The sequence below is a fragment of the Fragaria vesca genome, linkage group LG6, assembly GCF_000184155.1.
Source record: "Fragaria vesca subsp. vesca linkage group LG6, FraVesHawaii_1.0, whole genome shotgun sequence".
NCBI lineage: Eukaryota > Viridiplantae > Streptophyta > Magnoliopsida > Rosales > Rosaceae > Fragaria > Fragaria vesca.
Window position 1 is genome coordinate 9,350,045 of NC_020496.1, and position 19,905 is coordinate 9,369,949.

Consider the following 19,905-nt stretch of genomic DNA (forward strand, 5'->3'; position numbering starts at 1 on the left):
ATCTTTTCTGTATGCGACTACATCTCTATTCTTCAATTCTTCTTCTTATCCTTTTAGATTTCTAGTCTTATCCTGCTTAAAAAGTTCCTTAAATATAAATTTTCTAATCTTCTTTTTCCTATATAGAGTTTGATGAAATATTGGATTTCAATATATTGTTATTGGGTTTTATAATTTGTTCTACTTTCATTGACGCCAAGCTATTTTCATTTCTTTCAAAGACTCGTAATTGATGTATGCTTGAGCTCCTACACTTTGCATAGGTATACAACAAAAATTTTTTTTAACCTTCGGCCAAAATTGAAGCCCATCCCACGTTTAAATCCTGGATCCGCCATTGGCTAGGTACCAATCAAAAGAGAACAAGAAATTAAACAACGTACAGAGCTAGGCAGTTGAATTACGATCAGTATATTTCATGCCCATGCGGTTCGTTTATTGAAAGATGATTGTACTTTGATACTTTGAATCACGGATACAAAGCTTTTGTATATGCATTACAATTATCCTCGGCTTTTCTCTTGGTGCCAAACAAACAGGTATCACTTTCGGATCACATGCTGCACATCTCCGCTGGGAACATCTGCACTTAACTTCACCATTTAGAGCCACCAAAAAGGACATAGTATACCAGTCTTTGAGTACTTTGGCGTCAATATATGCATGTGAATTGAAGTACGTACTGGAGTCTGTGAATATATATGGAGCTAGCATCCCCAATCAGTCGTCGCGATAGTTGGCATGTGTACACGGTGATGAGTACTTTAGTAGGAAAATGTAGTTTAGCTCCTATCCTTTTTCGATGAACATATGAAGGAGAGCCATGAGTTTTGGTATATATGGATTAATTTGGTTAACTCGTAGTCGATCTGTCCAATATTATGGTGGAAATTAATTTGGTTTGATTCTCTTGCTTGTGATCCTTGAGGTAGAGAGCCGCGCCACGAGTTCGATCAATTAGATGTAGTGAACAAAATATATCCCTTTGCAAGAGTCTCGTGATTAGTTTATCCAGAAATTTAGGCAAGCGTAATTATCATTTTGATTTGATTTCTGTTGTGTTAATTTTCTCATATACACTTGGTTAGTTGGTTTACCATAAAGAAAAGAGGTCAAAATGTTGATATCATCTATAGTTTATCTTTCTCACCATACATGTTGATTTGCAAATACACTATTAAACCCTAAATCGACATTTTGAAGATGAGTAGAGACAATCAAACATGAAAGAACAATGAAAGATCTCGGTAGGTCTAAGATCTTGAATGATCTTAATCACCCTTTTATCTGTAGTCGGCCATTATTGCGGTTAAGAAAAAAAGGATATTGAGGACATAAAGGAGTGGAAGGAAAATAAACAGAAATTGGAACTCTCCCGAGTGTTTGCTTTTAAGAATTTTGGTAAACTAGCCGACACAGGCTATAGTTGTACGACAATACGAGATGATCGATACTGGTCACACTACTGCAGTGGGATTAGTTTGGCTTTTTGGTGTTTACGTATCATGTTCGGAGATACACGGATTTCTGGCGTCGCCAGTTGGTGAATAATATTGGAACCTAATAATAATCCCTCTTAACTTCTAATGGTCTTTGTTTGTTTTCTTAATCAAGCATGCTGCATCAGGGCCGTCGAGATTTATGCCTGCACTAATTAGCAACCTTCTTATAAGGACCATCTTGTTAAGGACCAGCTGATGACTTTTTCATTTAATGGTTTATTAATTATTACACTCACTTTTTATCATATTTTTTCATCTCAATCGTTTAGTTTTCAGGTCTATATAAATAGATCACTTATACAAATTTTCAGTCAAATTGATGATTGTTAAAAGATTGAACTAAATCAAATCAATGGACGATCCAAATCTGTCAAATATGAGCCGTTCAAGTTTATAATTGGTAAATCACATTTATGAATGCCTTATATATCTAAAAACTAGACGGTCGATATGTGAATATGAGATCGAAAAATGAGTGAAATGAATAAGTCCTCAACTAAGTGATCCTCATTAAAACCACTCCCTAAAATGCATTCCTACAATTCGTTTTCAAGTAAATTATCTGCTAGCCTCCAAGACTTGGTTGTAAGATTTTGAAGTTATTAAACCTTATGACTCCGGCCCATTAGAGCCTTTTTGAGATATTACATATGACGTATCTTCTAAATTGTGGGTTGGCTTGTAATCACTGTTAGTATTAGGGTAAAGTGTTTCTCTTTTGATCCCAAAATCTAAACTACTGGGAATACAGCTTGTTAATTAATAGTTAATTGTGATGAGTGTAACTAGTATCTAATTTATTTTAATCTGTATTTGCTTTGTAGTTTTCATTCACAAACAAAATCATGTCATTTGTATGATTCCAACATTCGAAAGATGATAATATGATATAATTAACTTAATTTTTCTATAATTATCCACTTGTGATGTCCTAGGCTAAATCAATCCACCTGGTTTTTAAGAAAGCGATTAATGGAAATATGGAATGGCATTATTATTCATTGACCTATATGCAATAGATTAAAAACAGAAATATTTCATTTTGATTATTAACCCAGTTTAAGCTATTGGGGACGATACGTGAACTGATTGTTACAAAATTATACACCAGGACAAAGAAGACTTGCTCATCCCCTCGCTCAATGGCGTAGCTAGCTAGGGGGCAAGGGGTTCAATTGAACCCTCTCAAATTTTTAAAAAGAGTAATTAGCCTTCATTTGTATTGGATATCAATGGAAATAAAACATAAATTGACCCTTCTTCTCTAATAAATTTTTAATTAGTCTTAAATATTCTTCAACAATAATGGAATGAAATAAAAATTTATACTATTCAAATACTTAATCCAATTAATACAAATCATGTTAAGGGTTTTTTACCTTACTAAATGGAAACAACATATTAATTAATGTTTACCATACATCAACATGCATTATCTCTCAAACAAAAGAAAAAGTATCTTTCTTTTTTTCCAATATTTATCGTGCATGAAATTCTAATCCAAGTTATTAGAGATGATAGAACAAAAATATTGTTGAAATTAAGTTTGCGCCATTCTTTTAAGTAAAATTGTATTGTTGCTAAAGAGTGACTGAAAATTAATTAATTTTCTAATTAATCAAATTTGACCCTTCTAAGTGAGATGTCTGGCTACGCCACTGCCCTCGCTCTATATAATGCTCTACTTCTCTTCCCACTCGGTCCATGCTTTTCCCTGGCCAGTTGAAACCTTCTCAACCACAAGCTTGATAACACTGAACTACTCCCCTTAACTTGCAAGCTAGCTTTAGCCAGACGTAGCTATGGTGAATATAACTTCCATCAAAACAGCATCTAATGGCCTGTGGCAAGGCGACAATCCTCTAAACTTCGCCTTCCCGCTCCTAATAGTTCAGACCACCTTGATCATCGTGGTTAGCCGCTTCCTCGCTTTCCTCCTCAAACCCCTCCGCCAACCCAAAGTCATTGCAGAAATTGTCGTAAGTATTCTCTTTGAATATAACTTCACATGTTATGTTGTATTAGTTCTTTCTGATATATATGAATTTGGATTAGGGTGGAGTTCTGCTTGGTCCTTCAGCTTTTGGACGAAACACAGAATACTTGCACACAATCTTTCCATCATGGAGCACCCCAATACTAGAATCAGTAGCAAGTATTGGTCTACTATTTTACTTGTTCCTTGTAGGCTTAGAGCTCGACCTGAGCTCCACTCGCCGAAGTGGCACTAAGGCTTTCGGAATAGCCATCGCCGGCATAACGCTCCCTTTCCTCTGTGGCATCGGCGTCGCTTTGGTCTTCCGCAAAACAATTTACGGAGCTGACAAAGCAGGGTTCACTCAGTTCCTTGTCTTCATGGGAGTGGCACTCTCCATCACCGCCTTCCCTGTGCTTGCCCGCATCTTAGCGGAGCTCAAACTCTTAACGACTCAGATCGGGGAGACCGCCATGGCCGCTGCTGCCTTCAATGACGTTGGTGCATGGATCTTGTTAGCCTTGGCGGTGGCCTTGGCAGGTGACGGTGCTGGTGGCCACAACAAGAGCCCCTTGATATCCATTTGGGTCCTCCTTTCAGGTGATTTCTGTTTGACTATTACAGTCCTTGTGGTTTAAAGTTGACATATGTTTAGTTCTTATGGTTTTATTTTAATCTCAACAGTCCTTAAAGTCACGATTTTTCATCCAAATAGTCCTTATGGTTTTATTTTAATATGAATAGTCTTTAAAGTCATGATTTTTCATCCAAATAGTCTTTATGGCATTTAACTGAGAAAATTATCAGAATGACTATTTGGATGAAAAATCATGACTTTAAGGACTATTCAGATTAAAATAAAACCATAAGGACTATTTAGATGAAAAATTGTGACTTTAAAGACTATTCAGATTAAAATAAAACCACAAGGACTAAACAGATGTCGACTTCAAACCAGAAAGACTAAACAAATTTCAGTTCTTCATATAATTAACATGTACATAAATAATCTTCTTTCATTTTTCATTGCTTCTTAATGTTTTCTTGTAGTACGTACGTATATTTCTCTCATTTAATTTTCATATGATTTATAGGGTACGTATATTTCTATTTGATTAACAGGTGTTGCATTTGTCGCGTTCATGATGGTCGTGATCCGACCGGCCATGAAATGGGTCGCCAGTCGGTGCACACCGGAGCAAGACGTCGTGGACGAAGCCTATATTTGCTTAACCTTAGCCGGAGTAATGGTGGCCGGGTTCATTACTGACCTAATTGGAATTCATTCCATATTTGGAGCTTTCATCTTCGGACTCACAATTCCGAAAGGACAGTTTGCAGATAGATTAATATCGAGGATTGAAGACTTTGTGTCCGGCTTGCTGCTTCCTCTTTACTTTGCGTCGAGTGGGTTGAAGACGGATGTGGCTAAAATACGTGGCGGCGGGGCATGGGGGTTGTTGGCTCTGGTTATCACCACGGCGTGCGCCGGGAAGATTCTGGGGACGTTTGTGGTGGCGATGATGTTTATGATTCCGGTAAGAGAGTCCTTGACGCTTGGTGTGCTCATGAACACCAAAGGCTTGGTGGAACTCATCGTCCTAAACATTGGCAAGGAGAAGAAGGTCAGCTCATTTCTTGCACATTAATCTATCACTATGTTTATATGTTGACCCTTAATATTAGCTAATCGACTTGCATGTTTGTCATAAATGTCATTTTTAGGAGATTTTGATTAGTGAGAATGACAGAAATTAGAGAATATGTAAGATAGGTACTGCCAGAAAAACATGTCATTGAGCAAAGTCACAGCCAAAGAAGCATGTCATTTCCCAGAAACCGATATTGAGTCCTAAACAAAACTGTACTGTCTGATTGTTAAACGGATGCTGAACTGTCTTAGCCTAGAAATCTTTGTATTTAGCTTAAAATTACATTACTAATAATTCTGTCCATCGTTTTCAATATGTCACCTCAACATGGGATCATTTTGTAAGACGTACTCTTGCATACGTATAAACATTTGATATAGTGTTTATAGTTTACTCTAACACTGTAAGTTAATTAACAAAAGTTTAGAGACGTTAAAGATCAAGGATAATAGCTTTGATGTGAATGGACCAAAACATTGTCATTTTAATTTCAATTCACATTCACTAGTTGGACTTCAGGCCTTCAGCCATGCCATCGTACTAATAAGTATTAGCAACACATCAGATCCTATCAAAGATGTGAAATTAAGCTTACAAAAATACTTAGACATTCATGCACAAAACTAATATCCACGACTAGTTGGCGGATCCAGAATTTGAAACCTGTCTAGGCTTATAAATTAGAAGTGCAAAAAAATTAGAATTTTTAGGTACATATTTTTTTTGTTATTGAGGTTTGGATCACAATGGGAGACTCATCAAATAAAATTTCGTTTAAAGAAACACTAACAGAAGTGTAGAACTATAGGAGAAAGAAAATGGGAAGGAAGAAAAAAAAAACTTACAACAAGGAACTGAAGGAAGAAAGAACAAGGGAAGAAGAAAATATAGGAAAAATAAATAAAATAATCCCAAATCTGCTTATAACACCAGTCGAACCTTTGACTAGGGGCCAGAAAAATAAGATGACAGCTTGCGAACTGAACCGTGCGTCAAACCGACCAGCCACTCTTACGTTGACACGTATCAATTTTTCCCACCCCAGCATCTTTCATGGATGTCAAAATTAACTTCCATTTTCTCCGTCAATTATTGATCGATTCGACGACTCCTTTTCTCTCTCCACCATCTTCCTCCCACCCCTTCACCTTCGATTCATCATTTTCATTAAAGCAATTCTCCCATTTTCTCTCTTTTGTTTCTTTCAATTGAAACTCAACCTCAGAGATAATCAAGTTATGGTGAACCAACAATCAAATCTAAGATTCATTCGAATCAATTCAAGTTGCTGGGTTTTTTATTTTTTTATTTTTTATTTATCAGATCCATAGTCTGTGAGGTCTCCGATCCGGATCCCTTGGGTTTTTTGCTGAGTTTTTTTTATCAGAAATATATGTTATGTACAGGTGAAAATCTGTCTAGGCTACAACCCAGACAATCTTCCACATAGATCCGCCTCTTATCACAACATCATATAAGATCCATATTCTAATTTATAATGATGCATCAACAAACTTATCCATTTACGAAAGAATTCATCGTAGGACTGGAATTATTAATCAAATGCAAATTTAGTGAGTCAAATCCTATTCAGGATGGGAAGGGTTAATGAAGACCATGAATAAGAAGCAATACAAGACGAGTAATGTTATGAGAAATTTTTCAATGCTCCCGAAGGATCACGTGGCAGTCTGACGTGGTCTTTCCTTGTCAATTAAATTTTGACACGTGGATTTATTACAACTAAAATATAATATAAACTAAGGTTTTTTATATTTTGTGAAATGACCGTCTTGGGTTTTTTATGAGTTTTGCCTAGGGTTTAGGGGTTAGAGTATAAGTTTAGGGTATACAGCTTAGGATTTAGGGTTTAGGGGTTAGGATTTAAAATATCAACAAGAAACCCAAAATGGTCTTTGACAAAATCACGAAAATTGTTTTTCATCATGAAAATCCACATGTCAAAATTTTAATGGAATGGAGGATCACGTCGGACTGCCACGTGGTACTGAAAAATTCCTCGTAATGCTAGATGAACCACCTTTTGGTGAACCATCTAAAACCTACCTTAGGTGACAGCTGTTGTGGCATAACCACACCATCAATTCATAATTATATTTCCATATTATGAATTACTAAATTCCTAGTTTGTTTTTCTTTTTAACTCTATTTTTAACTCTATTGAATCAATCTTAAAGCTTAATTAAAATAAAAGGAAATACAAAGAATAGACTCAATGGAGGAAACCATCTGCAGAAAGATCTTAAGAGCCACATTAATGCACCCAATATCGATCTTTGCTGCAAGCCTGCACCTAGGGTTAATCATATATCAATTCATTGTATATCATTATTGCTTTACTCTAATCAACCTTCACATGATATTGGGGAATCCTGATCAATAATTTAATCAAAAATGATAATAACCCCAAAATCAAAAGCCTTCATGATGAACTAAACGGAGGAACATTATTTTTTTTCCTAGCCACTTCAGTTGTGTATAACTAAATTAAAGAGTGTAAAGCCATTTCAACAATCTTTTAGATCCTAACTGCGACGTCTTCACAAGACGTTCTTTTCATCTCTCTCTTCACCCATGTCCTCTCAAGTCTCAACCGTAGCTAGCTCTCACCTCTTCTTCAATTGGACATCTCTAATCTTCTCAATAGACAAGATCAAGAAAGTAAGCATGGAATGGAGGTTAAAGATATTTGAATGACAGCAGAAACTCCTATAAATCAAATTCACTCCTCCCCCTAAACCCTAATTCTTAAATATGATATTTTTCATTTCATACTCAAGAATACATGGCAGAGTTTTTGTTAAACGACACTTGCGGGGAAAATTGAGGAGGTACCGTGTTGATAAATTGAAGAGGAGCTGATCGAGAAGGTGAGAACGGATGTGATCGACAACATCAACTGATGAATCGAAATCATCGCGCACATAAAATCAGATCTGATCAGCAATCTAAAAAGTAGAACTTAAAAAATTTGATAAATTCAAGAAAGTTATTAAAAAAAAAATACGTTATTAGGAAAAATAGAAACATAAAAAAAAAACATAAATTATGATTTAATGACGTGATTAGTCCATATCAGCTGTCACCTAAGGTGGGCTCTAAGTGATTTCCTAAAAGGTGGTTCATCTAGCATTACTCATACATACAAGACCAATCAAAGAAAAAAATTCAAAGAAAAAAAATGTTAGAGAATCAAACGCACATATCATGCATTTTGAAAACAACAGCTGGATCAACTTTTATCTTGCTCGATCACTTTTTAATCTATCCCTTACGTTGTTGTCTACCATCTAACTCCAACAATTACTAGCTTTATGTCACTCTTTGCTTTGTTCATAAACATTGGCACATTGCTCCCTCTTTTCTTTAGGCTTATGACCAATTAATCCTTGAACTCTTAGGTGGGTTAAAACATTTTTTTCCCTCTGCAATATTAAGACAAATCTGTTTAGATGTCTTGGAAAAGAAAAGCAGCCACAGAAAGCATGAGATGTAAAGCCATTTTTCTTAAGGACATGCACCAAGTTTATAAAGCAAGAAATTTATTGCTTTATGGTTGATCAATCAATGAATTAAAGTTGGATTGCATGGCAAGTATATTATTGCTGCCAGATCAAAAATTCATTATAAATTTATGAATCTATATTTGTCACCCAAGAAATAATTTTTTTTATTGTTCTTGAACTAGCTAGACTAGATATATACACACTGAATGGCTGATTTATTACAAATTATAAACAGAACATTTTCTTATCAGTTACTAATTCAATTACAGGTACTAAATGATGAGTCATTTGCGATTCTAGTCCTCATGGCACTCTTCACCACCTTCATCACAAGTCCGATCGCGATGGCCATTTACAAACCGGCACGTGGAATCTCATTTTCCACTCACCGTAAACTATGTGATCTCTCCACAGTTGATCAAGCTTCCAAAGACGAGCTCCGGATACTTGCATGTGTTCATGGTCCAAACAATGCACCTTCACTCATAAGCTTCATAGATTCCATTCGAAGCACCAAAAATTCCCAACTCAAACTCTTCCTAATGCACCTTGTTGAACTCACCGAGCGCTCTTCTTCAATCGTTATGGTCCAACGGGCTCGAAAAAATGGGTATCCCTTCTTTAATCGAAGGCCTCGAGGTGAGTTGTATGATAGGGTTTATGGGGCATTCCAAGCCTATAGTCAATTGGGCCGAGTCTCGGTCAGGCCCACAACCGTAATTTCACCCTTGTCCACAATGTACGAGGATATTTGCCATGTGGCGGAAGATAAGAGGGCGACGATGATCGTCTTACCATTCCACAAGCAATGGAGATGTGATGGTGAAGATCATGAGAAAAAAGAGATCAATTTTGGGAATGCTTGGAGAGGGGTCAACCAAAGGGTGCTTCAAAATGCGCCGTGCTCGGTTGCGGTGCTTGTGGATCGTGGATTCGGAAATTTTGAAGCCCAAACTCCCGAGCCGGATAAAGTTGTGGCCCGACTAATCTGTATTCTATTTTTCGGTGGGCCAGATGATCGAGAGGCCTTGGAATTGGGTGGTCGGATGGCTGACCACCCATTGGTTAAAGTGAAGGTTGTGAGATTCGTCGAGAAAGAAGGTTTGGAGAGTAATGGGCCTCATGGGCCTATGTTTTGCCCCCTACCCACCAAGTCCACCGAGAACAGTTATAGCTTCTCCACAAACAAAATGGACCGAGGGAAAGAAAAGGTATGTTTTTTTTTTTTTGGTCTGAGGGAAAGAAAAGGTATGCTAGTGTGCTATAATTTGATCACATTGTATGCATGTATCACTTTAGTAACCAAATGTTGTTGTTTTCAGGAACTAGATGAGGCTGCATTGGCTGAGTTCAGGAGCAAACTAGTGGAGGATGGGAAAGCTGAGTACACTGAGCAAGTGGTGGCTAGGAATATTGTGGAGGGGGTGCTGGCAATAGTACGAGGTGGAGATCAGGACCTAATAATTGTAGGAAGAGGACGGTTCTCATCAAGCATGGTGGTGGAATTGCCAGACCGGCAAGCCGAGCACTCCGAGCTGGGGCCTGTTGGTGACATATTGGCCTCTTCCGGCCATGGTGTTGTCTCATCAGTCCTTGTGATTCAACAGCACGATGTAGCTCATGCTAGAGGAAGCTTCGGTGTCCAAGATAGTGCATGGTGAGTGCGAAAGTTCACCTTTGCAGATGAATCCTCCCCGTCTATAACAAGGCTGCTGAGAATATTTGCAAGGAATATCAATATTAATGAAGCCATATACATGTGATGTATAAATATTGTTTCAAGTTTCCTCCAAAAATATGGTATTGGTTTTCCTTATCGGTACAATGTACTTCAAACTTATAAGAAACAAAAGAACAAAACAAAAACAAAACAAAATTCCGAATGATGCTTAAATTCCAATTACCTAACCATCACAAGTGGTTGAATTGGTAAGAGTCTAGCAAAGTGTAGAACCCCCATATTCAAGTTTGAAACCTGCTGACGCTGATTAAAGTTAAATCTCAATTTATTCTTGGTAGCCACGAAGAAGGAACCGTAATGACACGGATTATTAGTCTTTGCGTCTAGAAAACTTTTAAAGAAACCGTGTGATCTCGATTAAAAATAAATAAATTTGGATCACCTAATGAAGCTAAGACCTTACTTTCATTCTGACACATGCTAAAAATTATTGGCTCGCTGAAATCTAACTCTATAACTTCTCAGTTCTAAAAAAAAAAAAAAAACTAATATAATTTCTCATAATATATAGCTTCCTTGAAAATAGCGATTGGATCATCTGCATCAAGACTGGCCTATGCCTAATGTGAATCTATGACATTGCATAGATCATCATTAGCTCTAAAGTTCAATGACATTGTCTCCTCGATCGACAAGGGGAAGAGGTGGGGAGATAAAGAGGTCCTGTATGATAGATACTATTGCTAATATAAGCACCTGAAGATAATCGCACTCAATGCGGTAAGACATATCCTTTATTCATGTCGATCGAGTCTTGCCAAGTAGAATGTAATCTTGGATTTGCAGATCAAGGTACAAATGCCTCTAGCATATCAGGAAAATGAGATATGAAAGCATAAATAGCTTTAATTGGATTCTCAAGCACTCATGGAAAGATTTCGTAAGAAACTTTGCACAAAGCTACGAGCCTGAAGCGGCCAACACCTCTGAGTATCTAGACCTTGGAATAAGGTCTAGGTGTGAACCTGTGAACAGAAACACCATTTTCTGATTAGGATTAGTTTAAGTTTAATTTCACCGACCAATTAAAGAAAGGTGTTGCGCATAGATAAATCAAGAAAAGGATTGCAATTCTGTGATTCTGGAATATTGATAATTTTAAGAATGATACTCCAATTGATGTAGACATTGATATGAGCATCTAAAGTAGCACTATATGCAAATGGACATCCCAATTGAAAAGGTTTACCTGTTGAAAAATAGAATCCATTAACCAAGAACTCGTCGTCTTGTGATCTTGTCTCTCTATTCATTGCCTATTCCTTAATGAGGCTCAAATCAACATTATACCTCGTTCGGTTTGCTGAAAGTGAGAGCAAGTTCTTTCTCTTTCACATGAGAAGGGAAAGAGAAATGAAATGAAATTTTCCAAAACTTTCGATTCTGATGGTTAGTAACATAACAAAAGTCATTAATTGGAAAAGTAGTTAAAAAATATGTGATTATCATAATGACTTGTTGTATTAACTTGTGAGTAATATACACGAGGAAATAAGTTGTTCTATTCGATTTTGAAAGGAACCACCTCCCCTATTTTCCCTTAAATCACGAAAATGTTTCTTTTCATTTTGCATCCCCAAATGGAGAAATGAAACAACAAATAATGCTTACTTTTCACAAATCAAACGAGGCTTAAAGAATACTTAACGGTAAACCAATAAAATGACTAAAGTACATATTCGAATCAATAATCATTACTTGCACTAAACAAACAAAAATGGTGGGGAAAGCAATGATCTTCCTTCCTGTTGGAGACTTGTTTATATTTATGCTCAAATAGAGTGGTGGGTGATTTACTTAGACTACTTTCTACCCTCTTATCCTGCTATATAAGTAACAACACAGGTCTTCACCATTTCACCATTTGAAGAACAAAGACATACATAGTCATCAAAGTTGAGCTTTCAGTTACTATCAAGTATCAACCATGGAACCTATGGTTCTGAACCTAACCAGCATGAGAACTTCTTCAGATGGAGCTTGGCAGGGTGATAATCCTCTGAACCATGCCTTCCCATTGTTGATAGTTCAAACCACCCTCGTCCTCTTCATCAGTCGCTTCTTTGCCTTCCTTCTCAAACCATTCTGCCAACCTAAAGTCATTGCCGAGATCTTAGTACGTACCATCGATCCGTGCTCCCGACTTGATCTTCAATATCTTCCTCATCAAGTCATCATACTTCAAACTTCAAGTTGTTGCTTTGCACATAACCATGTCTAGCTAGCTTAATTGACTTCAACTTATGAAAGTTAGACTACTAACATGCATGATGCATGGTCTCACATGTTAAATTCTGGGAAGTCTTCATTTTGAGACACATCTCTATCTCCCCAACTCTTGTCATATTAACCTTCATAATCGGGATGATCGAAATTGCACATAAAATGGAAAATTTGCTTGCTCTTGATATACATCATTGAGTTCTTGGAAGAAAAACTAAAACTCTGATTCCAGTAGTGTACTTTCTAGTAATTCATAGAGAACCACCTCATAATTACTCATACTTTTGGACGAACATTTATATGTGCTTCTAACAAAGCGCTCCCAGCAAAAATGCTACCCAGCAAAACAGCTTTCTATACGTATATGAACACTTCGGCCTCATATTATTTTCGTTTAATTAGTAGTTGTCAGACACTATGTGCAAGACATGCATGCATAACTGACATTAATTAATGCTTTTCATTCTTGTGTAATTTGATCAGGGTGGGATTTTGCTAGGACCTTCTGCACTTGGCCGGATCAAAGATTTCTCCCACATTATCTTCCCTTCATGGAGTACTCCCATACTCGAATCAGTAGCAAGCATCGGCCTCCTCTTCTACCTATTCCTCGTGGGCCTCGAGCTTGACTTGAGCTCCATCCGCCGCAGTGGCAAAAGCGCCATCACCATAGCACTTGCAGGCATTTCCCTCCCTTTCCTTATCGCGGTAGGAGTCACATTCCTCATGCGCAAGGCCATCAACGGTGAGAACAAAGTAGGGTACCCTCAGTTCCTCATGTTCATGGGGGTAGCCCTCTCCATCACCGCCTTCCCTGTCCTCGCACGCATCTTAGCAGAGCTCAAATTGCTCACCACACGCATAGGTGAGACGGCAATGGCTGCGGCAGCGTTCAACGACGTGGCTGCATGGATCCTGCTGGCCTTGGCCGTGGCCTTAGCCGGTGGGAACCATGAAGGGCCTCTAGTATCTATTTGGGTTCTCATTTCAGGTGTGGCTTTTGTTGCTTTTATGTTCATTCTGGTCCGTCCTATGATGACTTGGGTTGCTAACCGCTGCTCATCTCAAATTGAGGACGAAGCTTATATATGCTTAACCCTAGCCGGGGTCATGCTTTCCGGGTTCATGACTGACCTAATCGGTGTCCATGCCATCTTCGGGGCATTTATTTTCGGTTTAATCATTCCGAAAGGAGGTGAATTCGCAGCCAAACTGACTAGGAGGATTGAGGATTTTGTATCTGGTTTGCTTCTGCCTCTCTACTTTGCTTCAAGTGGTTTGAAGACTGATGTTACTAAAATACATGGGATCAAGGCATGGGGTCTTCTGGCTCTGGTTATATCAGTTTCTTGCACTGGTAAAATTTTGGGAACGTTTTTAGTTGCAATGTTGTGTATGATACCAGTGAGGGAGTCATTAGCTCTAGGTGTGCTGATGAATACTAAAGGGTTGGTGGAGCTTATTGTTCTGAATATTGGCAAGGAGAAAAAGGTATTTCACATGCATCGATCAATTTCACCACTTATATAATGCCTGTTTCTTTGGAAACCATATAAAATTTGCATAAACTCGAAAATTTTCTTAAATTACAACAATAGAAATAGACATTTCAAGAAATCGTTAAGGACTTGTCATCTGAAAATTAACGTTTTTTAATTATTTCGAAAACAATTTCCACCATGTAATCTGCAAATTTACTCATGATACCGTTTCGAATAACCATGAAAGACAAATGAATTCCACTGCTTCATATATATTATCTTTAGAATATTATAATTGAAACTTAGAATTATATTAATTGTAATTGAAACCGTAAATTTTACTATCGAGTGTTATCTTCACTTGTGGCTCACCTTTTGTCTTACTTAGTGCCACCATGCCTCCACCATCCATGAGTATATAATTATATAGAGATATGGTGGAAATAGTACATTCTATTAGAACACAGCTTTTGAATGGATCATTAACGATTAAAAGGATATTATATATTTCCATTCTAATCTTACTTTGAGTAGTGTATGCTAATCTTCTTGGTATCTATTTTCCATTCTAACATGAATCTCTGGGTTTGAAATTTGCCTAAATTACAGATTCTAAACGACGAGATGTTTGCTATTTTAGTGTTGATGGCAATTTTCACCACCTTCACGACAACACCAACAGTGATGGCCATTTACAATCCGTATGTCGTTGCTTCCCAATCTGAGAGTACTTTAGAGAGACAGAATTCTCCAAGCAAGAACTCGAAGAAACAGAAGGAACTTCGAGTCCTTGCTTGTATCCATGGACCAGGAAGTGTACCCTCCCTTATCAACCTCATCGAGTCGACCGGAACCTCCTCCGAGAACTCTGTTCTCAAAGTTTACGTGATGCATCTTGTCGAGCTCACTGATCGTTCTTCTTCCATTATGATGGTACACAAAGTTCGGAAGAATGGCTTGCCCTTCATCAACCGCTTTTGTCTAGGGGTGGCACAAGGCCATATCGCCTCCGCATTTGAAGCTTATGGTCAAGTCGGTCAAGTCACAATCCGGCACACAACAGCCATCTCCGGTTTGTCTACAATGCACGAGGATATTCTCCATGTTGCGGAAGCTAAGAGGGTGTCCATCGTTATCTTACCTTTCAACAAACAGTGGAACAAACAGGGTGAAGAGAAGATGGAAAATTTAGGGCATCGCTGGAAGGGAGTCAATGAGAGAGTTCTAAAATGTGCTAGTTGCTCAGTAGCTTTGTTCGTGGATCGTGGATATGGTGTTGGAGCTCATAAGGGTGCAAAGACCTCAAGCACTGCCAATCTGAAGAGGGTGTGCATTTTATTCCTGGGTGGACCTGATGACCGCCAGGCTCTGGAGTATGTTGGCGGACTGGCAAATCAAAGTGTCGTAGTTACTGTCGTGAGGTGTCTGGAACAGAACGCTACTCGTTTAAGCCCCACTACAAACCCAGAGAGGGAACTGGATGAGGCTGCAATGGCAGAGTTCCGAAGGCAGAATGGGTCAGCGGAATACATAGAGGTGATGGTCGACAACATTATAGACACGGTGGTGGGCATAGGCCAGAGCAAGGAATACGACCTGGTGATTGTGGGGAAGGAGCACCACCCTTCAACCATCGTTGCAGAATTGGCTCACAATCAGCTGGAGCATGATGAACTGGGACCAATTGGAGACACATTAGCTTCCTCCTCCCATGGGATTTTGTGCTCTGTGCTTGTGATACAAACACCAAAGACTAGCAAATGAAATCCGGGGTTGATAATGTTGTAGGCTGTAGCAGTGCTCTTATGTAAATTAGTTTCGCACTAGATTATATGTAGGTTCAGGCTTGTCAGAATAAAATGCTCCTATGTCGCGGCTAATTTCAGATTTCGGGAGATTACACCATTCAAACTGAATTTGCCATATACATAATGAAAAGAATGGAGGGCAAAAAAGAAGAAACTATACTACTACACATTTCTGTGCTCACAACCTTGCTAATTAAAGAAGTAGCACACCCTGTTTCAAGAGAGTAAGGAGATTTCCGTAGCCGCTAATTATCCAAATGTAAACCAGAACTTTCCACAAAAGCGAAAATTTCACAAGGCCGTAAATTAATATTATTAAAGTTGACAGAGAAAGAAGACAGACATAATGAAACAAATTTATTCGATAAACTAGTACCATTACAAATCAAAAGAAATTCCATTTCTCAAACTTCACAAATATTTTGGATCCTCATTTGAATCGGGTAATCAACCCTTCTTGTGCACAATTGTACATAGTATAAACAACTTGGAAACAACAAATATCCCCAATAAAGTTACATAAAATCTTTGGAAGAAAAGAAAAATAACAGTTGATCAAAATATACTAACCTCAAGAAAAATGTCTTTTCTATAGTGGATCCAAATTCCAGTTTCGATCACCAACTAATCAGTCAGCCTGCTAACAGATTTCACATCCATCATCTTTAGCATCACCATCGGCAGCCATCTTTAAACGCTCATTGTCTCTGATTACAGGTAAATCAGGAATTTGCTGAGACCATGTCAATTCTGCCTCGACATACAAAAACAAACCAAAAAGAAATCAGAAACGGGACTCTTTCTCATACATAGAAACCAAAATCATAATTTTCAGGCCACCAGTAACATTTCTGGCTCCCCCATCCCAGGTCAGTTCCCAAGACATACACCGACAGCCCATTTTAAAGTCCAAATTTTGAAGTTTGAAGAAACCAAAACATATCCCAAAAACTTGAGTTTTCAGTTTAATATCCTTGCCATGAATCCTTTTAGTTTCGCCGATGGAAAAAAGTAAACTAAACCAATGAAGGACATCCAAACAAATTTAGATTAACAATTGTATATTTAAGAAAAACTAACCTTAGTCAAAGCCTCCACCAGTCCACGTTGAATCAGATTTCCCATTGTGACCGACACCTTTCGTAGGTGCACTCTGGTAGCCACTATCAAATCCATCATCTTTGCCATCATCCCAGCCAGCCCAACCATCACTACTATTGGAACCCCCTGTACCCTTTGTAGAGACTTCCTTCCTATTGTCTTTGGTGTCCCAATCATCCCATGAATTTGAGTTATAAGAGTTAATATGTTCGCTTGACGAGGACTGTCCCCGTCCAGAAGAAGAATTCCATCCTGTCTCTTGTTTATTGAAGTCTTGATAATATCCATTTTGCTCACTATCATCTCGTTGCCAGTTGTCAGTCTTCCAGTTTCCTTCTTTAGATAACTCTTCAACCTTCTGGGATGCCATTGCCATGACACCTTTCATAATCCCCCAAGTTCTTTGTCCTATCTCTGAAGTCTTTGCAGTAACGACATTAACGGTTTCATTCACCTTGTAGTCATAGCCACCATCTTTCACCTGGTAAAAGGGTTTATTTGAACAATTTGTTTATCAAGATCTAGAAATGATAACCTTTAGGTCCATAATACAGAATATAAGAACTAAAGTGAAAATATAGAAATCAGTAAATGACAATGAAAGTGATTATACTATCGGCTTGGATGTCTAAATCTTTGAAAGGGAAAAGGAGGAAGTTAGAAGTCAGTTGAAGTCACCATATGGTTTAAGAATGTAGCTTTTCCATTCCAGCACACCAATTATTTCCTGCTGTTACCCTTTTCCGATTTTGATCTAAAAGGATACGTTGAATATGGCTTATTTACAACTATTGTTGAGTATGCTAAACGAGATATTTCCACTATAAGTTGTCATTCATCTTTTCCATGCAATATATGTTAAAGCTACCTAGCTACGGTTTATAAATATTGCGTGATTTGTGGAATGCCTCATCAAAATTAACCTATACTTTTCTAACCATCCAAACTAAATAAGTTCACACCTCAGATTACTTCATGGTGTATCAGACACCTCGCCTAGTCCTACACTAGCTTCAACTGTCAACCATTTATCATAAGTTTCGCAGTCTAGGAAAAATGGAAAGGAAGGAGAGCAACAATGATGAGGAAATAGACTGGTAATGAATGTTTGACAATGTTAATAGCTTCATTGGGACATTCGAAAGAAACAGAAGAAATAAAAGAATTAGTTTCAATAATACATTTTACTATCTTATGCTTTAACTTCCATTTGTTCTCCATTTGTAGGTTGATGAGTGTTGCAGTTTCATGAAATTTACTATAATGTCATAATTCAGTGCCACATTCTGTCAACATATGAGAGGAACAAAACTAGAAGCACTGATGAATAAGAGTAAGTGATTATTTGCTTCCACATTCCTCTCATTTATCGCATTAATCATCAATATGTTATTAGTGCACAGTGGTTGAATCATTTCAACCAGACAAATAAAATCACTAGCAGAATGATCATCTAATATCGAGCATACTAAAGAGTTACAGATGAAGTACCTTAGAGGTGATCTCTTTAGTGCCTGCCTGTACAACAGTTGCAGCTGATTGAGCTGCAGATGCAGCAACCAAAGAAAGCCTACCGATTCCCTACAGAAAACAGAAAATGTATGCATGCATGTATCAATATCAACGATTACATTGAAACTCACACATTATAGTAAACACACATACAAATAATGCAACCTGAGACACAACAGATAGCACATCTCCTTGCGAATTGTTATTATAACTATTCTGTGACGGTGCCGGGCTTGACCCGAACCCGACATACTTGCCACCTTTAGATGGCGGGAGCCCGTCGGGCCTGGACTCATTCTCCGCCATCTTCCTGGCGAAAAAGCTCTCCTTGTTCGCCGCGGAAGCCTCGAATTGCGACCGCGTGATGTCCTCCGTCGATCTCGACCTGGACGGCATCCCTCCGCCGTTTCCATACCCTCTAACATCGCCGGCGGACTGATTCCGCCTTATATCATTCGATCTGAACCCGTCGTCGTCCCAATTATCCCAACCGCCTCCGCCGCCGCCGCCGCCGCCTCCCCTGCTACCTCCACCTCCGTGAGCCAGAGGCGGCTTCGTCTTCCCGAACCCGCCGCTCTCCTTCACGACCGGGGGGTCCCGCCAGGGCCGGCCCTCGGCTAAGGCTTGAATCCGATCCCGGTACACGCTGGCAGCGTTGGTGTTGTACTTGGTGACGATATCGGTCTCTTTCGAAACGCCGTAGCCGGCGAGGAAGGCGTTGAGGCGCTCGTTGCCGCCGGACTCCATCTTCTTGATCTGGATCTCGGACCAGGAGTCCATAGTCACGGATCGGACGAAGGAGATGTGGACGCCGAGGCCACGGTGCTTGCCGGAGCACTCTAGGCACATGAAGACGCCGTAGGAGACCGAAGCCCATTGCGGATTCTTCTGCGAGCAGTCCACGCAGATCTTGTTCCCCGGCTGCGATTGCAGGTCCCGGAGCCTCCTCGATGCCGCCATTTCTGTTTCACCTCCGATCCGCTCCGATCTGAATCGGATCAACGATCCCGGACCAAATTCTCAAATAATATAAATAAAAAAATTGAAATGTTCGAATAAATTGAAGGAAGAATGAAACTTCTAGTCTCTCTCTCTCTCTGAGCGATGTGTGTCTGGGTTTTCGGGGAGAGAGAGTGGAAATTGGGAGAGGAGATCACCGACACCGTCAATTCGGCCGAGGCTTTATTTTTTATTTTTTTGTATTTTTTTATATGGATGGTGGGTTTGAAACAGAATGGAAACAGATGGACTAAACTGATCCTCAACTATGCAACTCGCACGTGGGCGGCACGTGACTTTCTTTTTAGTTGCGGTTTCATTTTCTGCTCCAATGAAATGCGAACCAATGAAACATGCGTTTCTAGAGGCAATTAATTTTGATTT

General features: G+C 38.8%; 2 protein-coding genes and 1 pseudogene across 3 annotated transcripts; 2 read left to right on the top strand and 1 right to left on the bottom strand.

Moving 5' to 3' along the window:
* The first annotated feature begins 3,304 nt into the window (after window positions 1-3,304).
* LOC101293118 lies at window positions 3,305-10,360 on the top strand (annotated as a pseudogene). The gene is made up of 5 exons (XR_185101.1): window positions 3,305-3,481; window positions 3,558-4,077; window positions 4,600-5,102; window positions 8,926-9,867; window positions 9,979-10,360. The product of XR_185101.1 is annotated as a cation/H(+) antiporter 20-like (transcript).
* A 1,973-nt stretch (window positions 10,361-12,333) lies between these two features.
* LOC101291638 (cation/H(+) antiporter 20-like) lies at window positions 12,334-16,009 on the top strand. Its single transcript, XM_004302684.1, has 3 exons — window positions 12,334-12,513; window positions 13,104-14,111; window positions 14,711-16,009. Exons 1-3 carry the CDS (start codon window positions 12,334-12,336, stop codon window positions 15,863-15,865), a joined length of 2,343 nt encoding a protein of 780 aa, XP_004302732.1. The 3' UTR covers window positions 15,866-16,009.
* A 239-nt stretch (window positions 16,010-16,248) lies between these two features.
* LOC101295536 (ADP-ribosylation factor GTPase-activating protein AGD7-like) lies at window positions 16,249-19,692 on the bottom strand. Its single transcript, XM_004302698.1, has 4 exons — window positions 18,688-19,692; window positions 18,502-18,591; window positions 16,990-17,491; window positions 16,249-16,659 (listed from the first exon to the last, which is right to left on the bottom strand). The coding sequence occupies exons 1-3, from the start codon at window positions 19,480-19,482 to the stop codon at window positions 16,991-16,993; spliced, it is 1,386 nt and encodes a 461-aa protein (XP_004302746.1). The 5' UTR covers window positions 19,483-19,692; the 3' UTR covers window positions 16,249-16,659; window position 16,990.
* Between the last annotated feature and the right edge of the window lie 213 nt (window positions 19,693-19,905).

Bases quoted from the DNA above. Each gene is read 5' to 3' on its own strand.
- LOC101291638 (XM_004302684.1), top strand. From the start codon at position 12,334: ATGGTTCTGAACCTAACCAGCATGAGAACTTCTTCAGATGGAGCTTGG. The intron at 12,514-13,103 runs GTACGTACCATC...TAATTTGATCAG, and splicing joins AAGTCATTGCCGAGATCTTA to GGTGGGATTTTGCTAGGACC. The intron at 14,112-14,710 runs GTATTTCACATG...CCTAAATTACAG, and splicing joins ATATTGGCAAGGAGAAAAAG to ATTCTAAACGACGAGATGTT.
- LOC101295536 (XM_004302698.1), bottom strand. From the start codon at position 19,482: ATGGCGGCATCGAGGAGGCTCCGGGACCTGCAATCGCAGCCGGGGAAC. The intron at 18,592-18,687 runs GTTGCATTATTT...TGTTTTCTGTAG, and splicing joins TGCTATCTGTTGTGTCTCAG to GGAATCGGTAGGCTTTCTTT. The intron at 17,492-18,501 runs GTACTTCATCTG...CCCTTTTACCAG, and splicing joins CTAAAGAGATCACCTCTAAG to GTGAAAGATGGTGGCTATGA.